General features: G+C 44.9%; 1 protein-coding gene and 1 long non-coding RNA gene across 4 annotated transcripts; one reads left to right on the top strand and one right to left on the bottom strand.

Annotated features, from left to right (window-relative positions):
* Positions 1-2,079: 2,079 nt before the first annotated feature.
* On the top strand, positions 2,080-12,128 carry bbc3 (BCL2 binding component 3). Of its 3 annotated transcripts, XM_041073331.2 has the most exons (5): positions 2,109-2,417; positions 3,378-3,516; positions 3,607-3,744; positions 6,664-6,869; positions 10,138-12,128. In XM_041073331.2, the coding sequence occupies exons 2-5, from the start codon at positions 3,390-3,392 to the stop codon at positions 10,231-10,233; spliced, it is 567 nt and encodes a 188-aa protein (XP_040929265.1). In that variant the 5' UTR covers positions 2,109-2,417; positions 3,378-3,389; the 3' UTR covers positions 10,234-12,128. The 3 variants fall into 3 exon arrangements, with proteins under 3 accessions (XP_055370049.1, XP_040929265.1, XP_029027837.1); XM_055514074.1 differs by having other exon boundaries at positions 2,080-2,175; positions 3,378-3,744; XM_029172004.3 differs by having other exon boundaries at positions 2,114-2,417; positions 3,378-3,744.
* LOC129605023 (uncharacterized) lies at positions 9,177-9,602 on the bottom strand. The gene is made up of 3 exons (XR_008696485.1): positions 9,535-9,602; positions 9,422-9,466; positions 9,177-9,253 (listed from the first exon to the last, which is right to left on the bottom strand). It is a non-coding gene; the product is annotated as an uncharacterized LOC129605023 (long non-coding RNA).
* Positions 12,129-12,758: the final 630 nt, after the last annotated feature.

Genomic DNA, 12,758 nt, shown 5'->3' with positions numbered 1-12,758 from the left:
GTGTGTGTGTGTGTGTGTGTGTGTGTGTGTGTGTGTGTGTGTGTGTGTGTGTGTGTGTGTGCATGCGTCTCTCCATTCCACGGCTGCACTCAGGTTACAAACATACACACAAAACAATGTTGATGATGCAGCTTGGAACCAAACACCTGCAGGTGACCTCATCGCCGGTGGCACCGGCCCGGTTGGCATCAGCAGGTGCACTGCTGCCGGGCCAAAGCTGCAGGAATCTGCATGAAGAAACATGAATCACAGAGTTTGGAATCATCTGTTTGAAGGTCAGTTTGACTCCTGAGGAACAGCATCTTTTGGGTCCTGGACATAAAAACACATTGAATTTCATACTGTGACTTTGGAAATAAGACAATTCAAGAATTGCTTGCAACATGACATTTTCTTGTTAAAAGACTCTGGGGCTTTGTTTTGGCTCAACTGAAGGAGCTGTTGTAGTACAAGTGTGAACACGGAGTCCAACTTCCCAAAATCAAACAGAGCCCCAGGAGGATTGCGTTAGCGTTCATGATCTAGTCTCTACAACCACCGCGACGCGAGCTGCTGTCTGTTTGGAGGCTGACACAGGAAACTCGCCCGGGCATGTACCTGATAGACTGAGCCTCCTCAGAGCAAGGGGGTGTGCACCAGTCTGCTGGGTGGGGGGGTCCTGAGCCAAGCCCACTCAACAGCTGGACCAGTCTGCTGGGGGGTCCTGAGCCAAGCCCACTCAACAGCTGGACCAGTCTGCTGGGGGGGGGTCCTGAGCCAAGCCCACTCAACAGCTGGACCTTGGGCCCTCATGCTCTGCCTCCGTGGGGCGTGTCCACAGGACAATGATGTCAGGGTCAGGGGTTGAGGTAATGGGGGCTTCAGGAGTCATTCGCGATGCTAATACGTCCTGCTTGGTCTTCAGTCTAAGGGAGGAAAAGTCCTGAACAATTAACTTTACAGCTGGTGTCTCTCATGAAAATCATTTATTAGGAAAAGGGGTTAAACAAATCTATCAAGCAAATAAAAAGGTATTTTACCAAAGCTTCAAATGCAGATGACATTAAATAACATCTAAACATAGTCTGTAAATAGTCTGTAAAGCTAATAATAAAAATGACTGGACTCCTGTATTGGCTCTTTAAAATAAGTCAGTGCAACTACCTTTTAGGCAAAATGCATAGAAACAGTGCTGCCTATGGGAACATCTTCACTTACAATCCATTATTTATTGTGTTGTGATGCTGTTGTTGCTACTGCGACCGGTGAATTATCTCATTAGCATCACCGTCAGAGATAGCGCTACACAGACACAGCAGTGGAAGTTTAAAGGCCGTGATCTACGTTAGCACTCTTCTCCAAACCTTAACCCCTTCACTAACAACACACTGAAATCTGTGCATCACAACAGGAAAGAGCTTTGTTACATGAACACCTTCAGACCCAAATAACAACTTTCTGGATGTTGAGACGGAGCTAATGGAGTCAACACACTCCTACACTCATTGTGTTGGTTCACAGCTGCTCCACATGTGTCAAACTGGGGGAAGTCAGCTGGGGGGTGTTTGTTGACTGTCACAAGGTGATGAGAGAGGAGATGAAAGATGAGATGGAAGGAAGCGCAAATACTGAGGATAATGACTGATAAAAGACTGTACCTGGTCTAAATACGGTAGAAAGGCTTTTAATGACACTAAAGCTTGCTGCATTAACTTCATAAGCATAGACAGACATGAATATAGATGTGTAAATAGAGCAGATTATGAAAATGCTGCTACACAGAGATAAAATAAAGGGGGGGGGGGGCGCAGCATCTCGGGAGGGAGCATGTCAGCACTTGTCGTGGAAGAGGCAAAGGACGGCAGTAAAGTTAACCAAACAACCCAATTGATTAAGCTTTCAAAATAAAAGCAATATTTTGTTGCGTCTTTTAAAAAAATCCTAATAATTTTGAAACGAAAATTAGCATGACTCAAGCACACAAGCTGCGACAAAGTTGTGGTAAGGTCACAAATGTGTTATATAAATGTGCTCTTATGTTTCCTAACCTCAAGAGAGTAAAATGTTTTTCAACGAGGCCGATCGCTGAACAGGAAAAGCTTTATTCTGAAAGGATTTCTGCATACAGGATCCTCCTTCGCCCTGCTATAAAAGCATAGCCGGGGAGCGCGCGGACTCAAAGTACTCCATCAATCGGTGCGTCACCTCGTTTGTTCAGCGTGGACACATATAAAGGTTTTGGTTGGTTCATTAGCGAATATGAAAACGTAAAGAGAAATCGACAAGCTAAGATGGAGGAACGCGTTCTTCCCTGAGTGGACTCCTCCGCGTCCTGATGCTTCGCCGGACGCTTCAGTTGCTTGTTTTCGTCACGTTTTATCTGCTACCGTCGCTTTTGAGTTGCTCACTGCTTCACCACGGATCGTCCGATAGACAAAGTAAGTGTTGCACATTGGTTAAACCGCTTTTTACTGCAGCAGAAGTTGGACGAGTTTGACTTCGTGAAGTTGCATCATCTGCTCAGCTGTGAGAAAACCTGTAAAGTTCGCTAGCTTACAGCTCGTTAGCAACAGATCCTTCGCTAACACATCAGCGTAATAACGCTGATGTGTTGCTTTTATTCGGATGCGTCTCGTTCATATTACACCTTTGTAACTGAACAGACCGTCAGATAACGGTACAGAAAGTAAACGTGTTAAAACATAAACTGAAGTCAACATTGAAGTGGGGTGGCACCATTTTATGGATTTAATAAGTAAAACGATTGGTTTTATTCATTTTTGTACCCGGTCAGAATAATTTGACTAAATAACCACGTGACTAAATAACCTCGATGACACCTTAACGGAGGCGTTATTCAGACCGGCTCCGTTACCGTCGTTAGAATTGCTACGCAGGTTCGTGTGTTTTTTTCTTGTGAGCAAGCGTCTCTCCTCCCCAAGTTACTGCGCGCGCGATCCGAGTCTCGTGCTTGGGCGGCGACACTGATTTGTTTACAAACACAAGTCTCATGCTCCAGAGACGGAGCTACTACTGCCCCCTGCAGGCCTGAAGGAGAATGCAGGCTAGAAACAATAGGTGCTAAAATTAGACTTGACTGTTTCTGTTTACTTTCCGTTTATGGTCTGAATACTTTCATTTGTAGTTATATAAGTCCTGGTATCCTTTGTATGGTATTATTCATAATATATATTATATATATAATTGTTATATATAATTGTTCTCTAGACAACAAATTCATTGATTCATTGAATTCATTCAAAATGCTGTTTTTCCATTTTGTGGTAAATAGTAAGTTAATAAGTTACATAGATGTTTGAAATCAGTGCCAGCTGAGTGAGTTTGGTAACATGTGGTTCTATATGCATGATTCTACCGTGTGTCCTTCTTGTGATCAGACTACTGCTGACATGGCTCGTGCAGAGACCATCCAGAGTGTTGGGCAGCCTGGACGAGGAGGTAGCAGCCTGCTGCCCCGCCACAATAGCTGCCGCTTGGAGCTGCCTTGCCTCTTTCACACCACTGGCTCTGGGACCGGTACCGCTGCCGTACACCTGTACCGTAATAACCGCCACCTGCACACTTTGCAGGGTCTCTGTGTGTTTCACTCACCCTTCCCCTGCCCAGAGGGCCAGGATGAGCTCCAGACCCACCAGCAGCCACCTGCATTCGCGCCAACACCTCCTCCTTCTCCGCTCTGCAATCAGAGGGAAGACAGGGGTGGCACTGCCGTTGCACCCAGTGCCTTGTCAGAGGACCAGTCAGGTAAGATATGCTGGGGAAACAGGGAAACCAGAGCTGCCTAAGGCCAAATTGGCTGCGTAGGGGAGAGAAACATAAGGGCTTGTACCCTGTTGTTCATGCTGAGTTCTGTATCCAAGCATTTCAGCAATTATTTAGGCTGTGGGACTAATGGGCATCTGCAGGCTCTGCATAGATCTATGCTCTTACGTTGGCTGCAGGTTCTGGACAGTTGGGGAAACAACCACAAAACTTAGTTTACCATTGAAACCTCTTCCTTTAGAAGACTTTGTTTTTGCCATCAGTTACCAGGGCAGTATAAAGTCTGTGTATGGATGAGGGTGAGTATATTACAAATACACGAGTAAGAGATGTGTTACTTTCTAAGTGGTGAAACTAAAAGGATTCACATGATTCAGACTTAAAACTTTCCAAACCGGTTTTGTGCTCCAGACCATTTGTTACTGTGTGTCTGTGTCTGTGCGTCTGTTTGTTTCTGTGCGTCTGTCTGTCTGTCTGTCTGTCTGTCTTTAATGCAGTGGGAGCAATGAGGAGGAGGAACAATGAAAATAACCAGTACTGTTCCATTATATAAAAAACTAAATCTATGTTCTTTTCCTCATAGACTTATGTACTGTATATAAATTAGCTGGGAAACAGTTAGAGAAAGTTCTGAATGTTGGGGGAATTCAGGTGGCAGAGCAGGTTACTGCTTAAACAGGTTTCTGGCACTGAACCACAGTTTTTAACAGGTTTGAAGCCATGTAAACAATGAAATTGCCCCCTCCCATCAGCTGTGGGTCAGCTGAGCGTCTCAGGCATGTTCAGACTTGTCCTCTGCACAGTGGCTGCAAGAAGAAACAGTCAGCAGCATTTCCTCCTGCTGTGAAGAGCTCAGTCAGTCAGTAGCTAAGCACTGAGCCACGGCAGCAGTCACTCCAGTCTGGTTGTTATTTTGTCAGAAAATTAGCTCAGGTGAATTGTCAGTGTTCTGTAGTAAGTTACTGATCAGTCATAGTGAAATACTTGTTAACAAATGTCATGCCAATTAACAAATAAAACCCCAAAGAAACAAGTATAACAAATGAATTATTCACTTGATGGTTGATCATTGAGGGTCTAGTCACTCAACATGTGTCACTCTGAAGTCATAAAAAGTGGAGGTAATGTGTAATCTCAGTTTTAGATTGTTGTTTGTTAAAGTATTTAGGGAGCTCCCCATCAAGACCTCTTCCTCAGCTTGTTAGTCAATGTGGGTCAGTCTGTTTTGATTTTTAATTCCACCCCCACCCACCGACCACATCACCCTGCTGTCTCCTGGCTCCCATGTTTGACTGGTCAGGGATTCTTCCTCTGTCACCTGGTCAGACTGTCAGCCTATCAAGCAGACAGGCCCGTCCCCAGCCCCACCCTCATCTTCTGGGCCAGCCAATCACAACTCAGCCCTCCATTCTGTCAGCCAATTGCGTACAGACGTCTCAAGGATTGCTGTTTTAGAGTTACCTTGGCAACAAGCCAGGATTTCCCCAATTGTTTTCTATTGCTCTCTCTCCTCTCTTTCTGTCTCTCCATCTCTCTCTGTCTAGTCACCTGCATCTTTAAGGATCAGTTGTAATCCTTCTAGCAAAGCAGATGCTGTGGTTGCCAGGGGTGCTCGTTTCTGTGGCAACTAGAGTTGTGGTTGCTTCATAGAGGAGATGTGATTGGATACATTAAAAAAAAAAATTTAAACAGAATTAGCATCTAATAAGATAAATTTTATATATATATATATATATATATATATATATATATATACACTAGGTAAATAAGAAGTAGTGATTTCCAAACAGATATAATAAGACCACTTTCTTTATTCAGTCAGTGGTAAAATTCCAATTAATTAAACTTTGTAGTCTATTTAAATTTGGGTTATTCGTTGGGCCTTTGGTTAATAATAACATATAATATAATAGATTGTTTTGAATAAAATGTTTTTGAAGCAGTCACATCAAGGTGTGTCCATTTCATAAAGTCATGTTTGAACAGACAGAACATACAAGCACCTATCTGTTTAAAAAAACAGACGCATGCTTGCACATACAGAACCTCCAGCACCTCATACCAGACTTATTAAGCAGATTAAGAGATTACTCTCCCAAGTTCCATGAAGAGGAAAATAAGTTACCGTCACCCCATCAGGCTTCTTAACGATGTGTGTGACATTCGCAGAGGGCATAATCACCTTAGTGGGAGCAGTTTGTTGGCATGTCCACAGTAAAACTAAAAGTAAAAAATATACCTACATCCTGCATAAGGCTGTAGCAGAGACAGTAAACACTGGGGTATTTGGGTGTTCCTCAGAGCTCGACATTGGGCACTTTGTTTTTCTGCTTATACAAAAGACACGTAAATGAAGCTGTGCTTCATCCAAACACATTGAGATGAAACATTTGACATGTTTTTACCTCTGCTGTTATTGCTGTTAATGTTTCTTTGGGTGTAAAAGTTTGATCAGGAGCAGGGGCTGCAAGTTAACTTCAGCAAGACAGACTATTTGCTTTGATTGGTTGCATTTAGATAAAAAACACATTTTACATGTAATACAAGTAAAAATACACTTTAAAATGTGTGCATGTCATTTGTCCTCCATTCTCCCTGTGAAATCACATTGTTGAGGAACGTACTGATCAGTAACGGGGTAAAACCAGGGCATGTATGATGTATTTGCTCAGTAAACAAGACTCTGCTTTTTGGAAGCTTGTTGCTGTGTGTACACATCCCCTGACAGGAGGTGTTGTCTTTAATGACTAAGGACACCATTAGCAGCACTGTCTGTTGACCCCTAAATAAACATTTGTCTCTTTTCATTGTAAGACACATGTGAGTCAGAGCCTGAGGTAAAACAACTGAGCGAGGAGCATAAAGGAGCGTTTTTACTTAGTTGTTTTATTAATATTCCAGGCTATGAGATAGAGGAGCACCAGGGCACCTTCAGCAGGCAGGGACCTCTGCCCGACCTGCTCCCCCGGAACGAGCATCCACCCTGGCCTTCCCCACCCCACAGAGCCCCCAGGGGAGAGGCGGTGCAGGAGATGGAGGTCAGGAGAGTGGCCAACCAGCTGAGGGCCATTGGAGACGAGTTCAATGCCACAGTCCTCCGCAGAGTGGTAAGAGGCATGACTGGGTTTGTTTCAAAGTGCATAGTCTAATACTGTCACCAGAAGAAAGACAGCAAGAAGTAAAGCTCACCTCAGTAACGTGACCTCTGCACCTCCACCTTTAAGCCTCCAGCTTGTAGTTTGATTTCACAAAAGCTTTTCCCCTTGTTATGAGACCATCATTCCGTGCATCCAACCTGATGAAGGAACCAAAGGAACTAAATATCCAGCTATTACCAGGTTTTAGGATGACCAAATTGCTTATTTACTGCAAAACTGGACAAATTGGAAATACACTACCTCTACGTTTGTTAAAGCTATTTTACCTAATGTACACAAAATGTATACCCTTCCTTTTAATGTGTGACCATTTTAAATTACAAAGGATCAACAGAACTTCTACAAGGTGTAGAGAAAACATTACAGTTAATAACAAAAGGTGTCATGACCCGCTATTCAAGATGGCAGCTCAAACTTGAGCAGACGTGGTTAAACATCAGCAGACGTGGCCAACATGGCTAAACATGGCAGGCGTGGCTAAACATGGCAGGCGTGGCTAAACATGGCAGGCGTGGCTAAACATGAGCAGGCGTGGCTAAACATGGCTAAACATGAGCAGACGTAGCTAAACATAAGCAGATGTGGCTAAACATAAGCAGAGTGTGGCTAACATGGCTAAACATGAGCAGACGTGGCTAACATGGCTAAACATGAGCCCACGTGGCTAACATGGCTAAACATAAGCAGACGTGGCTAACATGGCAGGCGTGGCTAACATGGCAGGCGTGGCTAACATGGCAGAGCGTGGCTAACATGGCAGGTGTGGCTAACCTGGCAGGTGTGGCTAACCTGGCAGGTGTGGCTAACATGGCTAAACAAGAGCAGAGTGTGGCTAACCTGGCAGGTGTGGCTAACCTGGCAAGTGTGGCTAACATGGCTAAACAAGAGCAGAGTATGGCTAACATGGCAGGCGTGGCTAACATGGTTAAACATGAGCCCACGTGGCTAACATGGCTAAACATGAGCAGACGTGGCTAACATGGCTAAACATGAGCAGACGTGGCTAACATGGCTAAACATGAGCAGACGTGGCTAACTTGGCTAAACATGAGCAGACGTGGCTAACATGGCAGGTGTGGCTAACATGGCAGGAGTGGCTAACATGGCTAAGCAAGAGCAGAGTGTGGCTAACCTGGCAGGTGTGGCTAACATGAGCAGGCGTGGCTAACATGGCTAAACATGAGCAGACGTGGCTAACATGGTTAAACATGAGCCGACGTGGCTAACATGGTTAAACATGAGCCAACGTGGCTAACATGGCTAAACATGAGCAGACGTGGCTAACATGGCAGGTGTGGCTAACATGGCAGGCGTGGCTAACATGGCTAAGCAAGAGCAGAGTGTGGCTAACCTGGCTAAACAAGAGCAGACGTGGCTAACATGGTTAAACAAAACAGACGTGGCTAACATGGCTAAACATGGCAGACATGGCTAAACATGAGCAGGCGCGGTAACATGGTTAAACATAAACAGATGTGGCTAAACATGAGCAGGCGCGGTAACATGGCCACAGTAGCAAATACACGAGGATAAAGCCCAAATAAAGACCTATCCTTACCACATGAAAGTGGATGAGGCAGCACCGACTGGGGGGCTGAGGGTATTTAAGGGGGAAACAGGGGCAGCCTTAGGTGTGTGGAAATGTCCTGATTGCACAATGAGTTCACTGAGGGAAAGAGAGGGAGCGGGTGTGGTCCAGAGCTGAGGGGATGGTGAGATCCTGACCAAAGGTTCAAACTAATGAGCTTCACATCGTCTTCTCTCCACCTGAGCTGAGGAGCTGTGTCTGAGTTTCACCAGTCCCCTCTAACACACTGAGCGTCCAGTCCACTCGCTTGCTCGTCCGTGTTTGTGTAAGTAATTTGAGTAATTAATGAGGCGGTGAAGACGATGTGTGTGCGTGCGTGCGCGCGCGCATGCGTGCGTGCGAGTTATCTCTTCTTTTACGCAGCTCTCATTTGTTTATTGCTCTTCTGTTCTTTCTTTGTTTATCTCATCAGACCTTTCACCTTTCCTACCTTCCTGCATTTGCAGTTTCCTTTGTTAAATGTTTATAATTTATTATACAGTTTCATTTATAACTATAAATGCATTGGGAAAACTCGTCACTGTTCACCTGTAGTCATGAACCCAGACACAGAAATAATTTGTTTTTAATAAATTGTTCTTCATTGTTACGTCTTCATCAGCCTCTCCCTCCCTCTGTGCCGCAGATCGTGCGAAGCGTTGGCAACAACCCCGCTCTGCTCTCTCTCCCTCCCCCTCTCCCTCTCTCTCTCTCTCTCTCTCTCTCTCTCTCTCCTCTCTCTCCCTTCTCCTCTCTCTCCCTCCACCTCTCTGCTCTCTCTCTCTCTCTCTCCCCTCCTCTCTCTCTCTCTCTCTCTCTCCCCCCCCTCTCTCTCTCTCTCTCTCTCTCTCTCTCTCTCTCTCTCTCCTCTCTCTCGTCTCCTCTCTCCCTTCTCCTCTCGCTCCCTCCACCTCTCTGCTCTCTCTCCCTCCACCTCTCTGCTCTCTCTCCTCTCTCTCTCTCCTCTCTCTCCCTCCACCTCTCTGCTCTCTCTCCTCTCTCTCTCTCCTCTCGCTCCCTCCACCTCTCTCCTCTCTCTCCCTCCACCTCTCTCCTCTCTCTCCATCCTGCTCTGCACACAAACAAAGATGACGTCAACCACTCTGGGCTCTCTCTCACTTCATGAGGGCGTAACAGGCTGAGTGCAGACGCGAGCAGCAGGTTTCTGCTCTCGCTGGACTTTCTCCTGCCTGTCTGTCTGATGCTGCTGGTGCGTGTGTGCATGACAGATACTGGAATGTGAACAGGAAGTAGTGTATGTGCTGTTTACTACCCAGCTGGCCCAAAACACTGTCACATTTGGAAACAAAGAGGGAGGGAGAGGAGGAACCACAGACGGATCACAGCAGCACCTTCACTCACAATCACACTTTCGCCTTGTTTGGGCTGCGCTGTTTATATCTCATTATTCCGGCCCGGTTTCCCCCCCCCCCTCTCTCTCTCTCCTTCTCTCTCTCTCTGCTCCATCCCTCTCCTGTCTTATTGTCTTCCCAAAAATGACGACGTCATAACTTTTTAATGTTTATTCCTTGACTTGAAGTTGCAGCTGTGTTTACACTTGTTTCGTATAAGCTTCAGCATCCTGACTTCCTTAATATGATCCAATGTTGTGTTGATCTGAGCCGACATCCCTGTTTCTGTCTCTGGCAGAATGCTGAGCCACACTGGCGGGACTGGAGAGACGTCTGCAGAGGACTCTTCAGCTTCATCACCCAGACTCTAAGCACTCTCTACCGGCTGACGTAGGTGGCAGCCTACTGGTTGCTGCACATGACTACGACGCCCTTAAATCAGACAATTTCTAGAACAAAGACTTTGGAAGATGAGCAGCTAGAGATTTTGGTGCCACCTGTCGACTGGATCAATGTGCAACCTGTGCAAATGGGTGTCTGTCTGTCTGTCTGTCTGTCTGTCTGTCTGTCTGTCTGTCTGTCTGTCTGTCAGTCTGCTGGTACAGACTGCTGCTGACGGACTGATCTCTTTTGCCTGTGTACTTTGTATGTTCATGCCTTGGGGTGGGCTCTTTATGTAGCAGCGAGTGTGTGTGTGTTTTTGTGTGTGACAGACCTGGGGTGTGGTCAGCGTATGTTCCACTTTTGGTGAATACATTTGATTCAGTCATGTCTTCTTGAATGGGGAAACTTTCTATTTGGCAGAATAGTCACATACGACTTTAATCTGTGGTCTGATGGGTGCACGTTACTGTTGTGTCTTGTTTTACATCTCATTCTTCTAAACTGTGAAACTGGACCCTGTGGATGCATCGCAAGGAAAAGTCGGGCCTTCCTCCAGTAGGGAGCAGAGCGCAGAGTGAATTGCTTGAAACTTAAAAAAAGCTTCATCTTGATATATGACGTGCCTTTGAGCCCAGCACCACGTTGAGGCCTAATCTCCAACACCCGGACAATCACACACACACATGCAGGGATTTCCCACTTTACATTCCTCCAAACGTTCGTGCTGCCAGTGTTGGGGCTGGCAGGGTCACAGTGTTTGTAGTTACTTGATCGTTTGTAGATATTCTTTTGTAAGATAAAATCTGATGGAGCCAGAGCTGACTGTGTTTGCTGAGGATCCTTATATTTCTGAGCGTGAACAGCGAAACAAGTCTGAATTTAAATCCAGTGGATTTAAGATGGTATTGAAAGAGTTAAAGTAAAATGTAGGATCTGGATCTATTGACTGTGGAAGGTATTTGATAATGTTTAATAAAATTACCCTTTGGTTGTTTGATCGTTTTCTTACAGTTCAGGAAAATGTCTGTATAATATAAACGCTCATATTTGAAGATAATTTATTTTGGGAAGTAGCCGTTTTGTAGCTCGGTTTTTGATTTCTTGAACGTTTTCATTTGTTATGTAATGTATTATTTATTTTTTTTACATTGCTGGTTGGAACTATGAATTAAGCTGTAATGAGAGGGGATGTCACCATGGAAAGCTATCGCTTTGAGAAGCAGAAAATGTTCCATCTGACAAACTGACACATTTTGTCCGGTGGTAAAAACAAATCAGTTCAGATGGTACTGTGTTGTCGAGCGCTTCATTATAACAGGATTACTGAAATGAGCTTTAAAAACAGACTTAAGTGTCCTTTACTGTAAAATCCACACCAAAACACAAAGTCAACTAAAACTGATGTATTTTCTGTGAATGTGTTTCTCTTCTAGTTTAAAGCACAAAGAAATCAGGCATTGCAGACTGTTAGTTGTCAAACAGCTTAAACTTGACTCAGCTGCAAGAAAAAAACGTCACAGAACATTCAGCTGTGATGTCGGGTTCGTACCAGAACTGGAACACGTGTGTGGCGTAGTCTGGATATGAGCTGAGGGACGGGATGACACGCTTGGCTTCACATGCCGATCAGGTTTTCTTTTGCCTTACGTTAGTGGTTGTTTTACAGTAGATGTATAAAGTCGTTACACCGCCTGCAGATGTTCAACATGTGGCTCAGCGGAGGACACGACGCACGCTCGTGTTTTTGTATCCGCTGTGAATCGCTCCGTGGTTCAGGAATCCTGAACCACCGTGCTCAGTGTCAGTCACAGTGTATCCGCTGGTTTTCAACTGTTTTCTATTGTTAACTTTCTACATGAATTTTGTACTTTTTTCTTTTTTATACAATAAAAGTGATGAACATGCTGTTGACCTGATGTGTGTGTCATTACTTGTAGTCCATGTGTGAATTCAGTTCCTGTGACACATCTAGGGCTGCTTTATCCACAATATTAGACTGCGTTCTTGTTAAAAGGCTTCAGGATCTCTGGGAGCACATCAATGAGCTGGAATCAGGTTCTGGATCCACTGATGTCGCAGTGATGATATTACTTCACATACATGAGTTTGTATTTGTTTAAAATACTTTATAGTATTTCTTTATAGTTTTGATAAATTTACAGGAGATCACTCAAGGACACACTGTGAAGTTTGAATACCTTAAGTTAACTCTGTGGTTCAGCCTACGAATGTTTTGAGTAGATGAACGTATTCTGGAGACGTGCTGTAGGCAGATGTTTGGTTTTCTGCTGTGACAGGAGGGACAGATGTTGCTGTCACATCTGGAGAGATTAGCAGCTGAGAGGAGGTGAAGACACTCTGACGAGCAGCAGGACAATCTGGTGCAGGATGTGACACAACGCTGACAACATGTTGTGACTGTCAGTGTCCAAAACAGGAGTTTAGCCACAGACCAGGAGTTTCACATTTATCTCATGTAAAGAACATGATCTGTGACCAACAGGTTCATTTGAGGTCCACAAAATGCAGGTCAGA

The sequence above is a fragment of the Betta splendens genome, chromosome 13, assembly GCF_900634795.4.
Source record: "Betta splendens chromosome 13, fBetSpl5.4, whole genome shotgun sequence".
Classification (NCBI taxonomy): Eukaryota; Metazoa; Chordata; class Actinopteri; order Anabantiformes; family Osphronemidae; genus Betta; species Betta splendens.
Note: the sequence above shows the minus strand (reverse complement) of the source record. Positions and strands in the feature narration are given on the sequence as shown.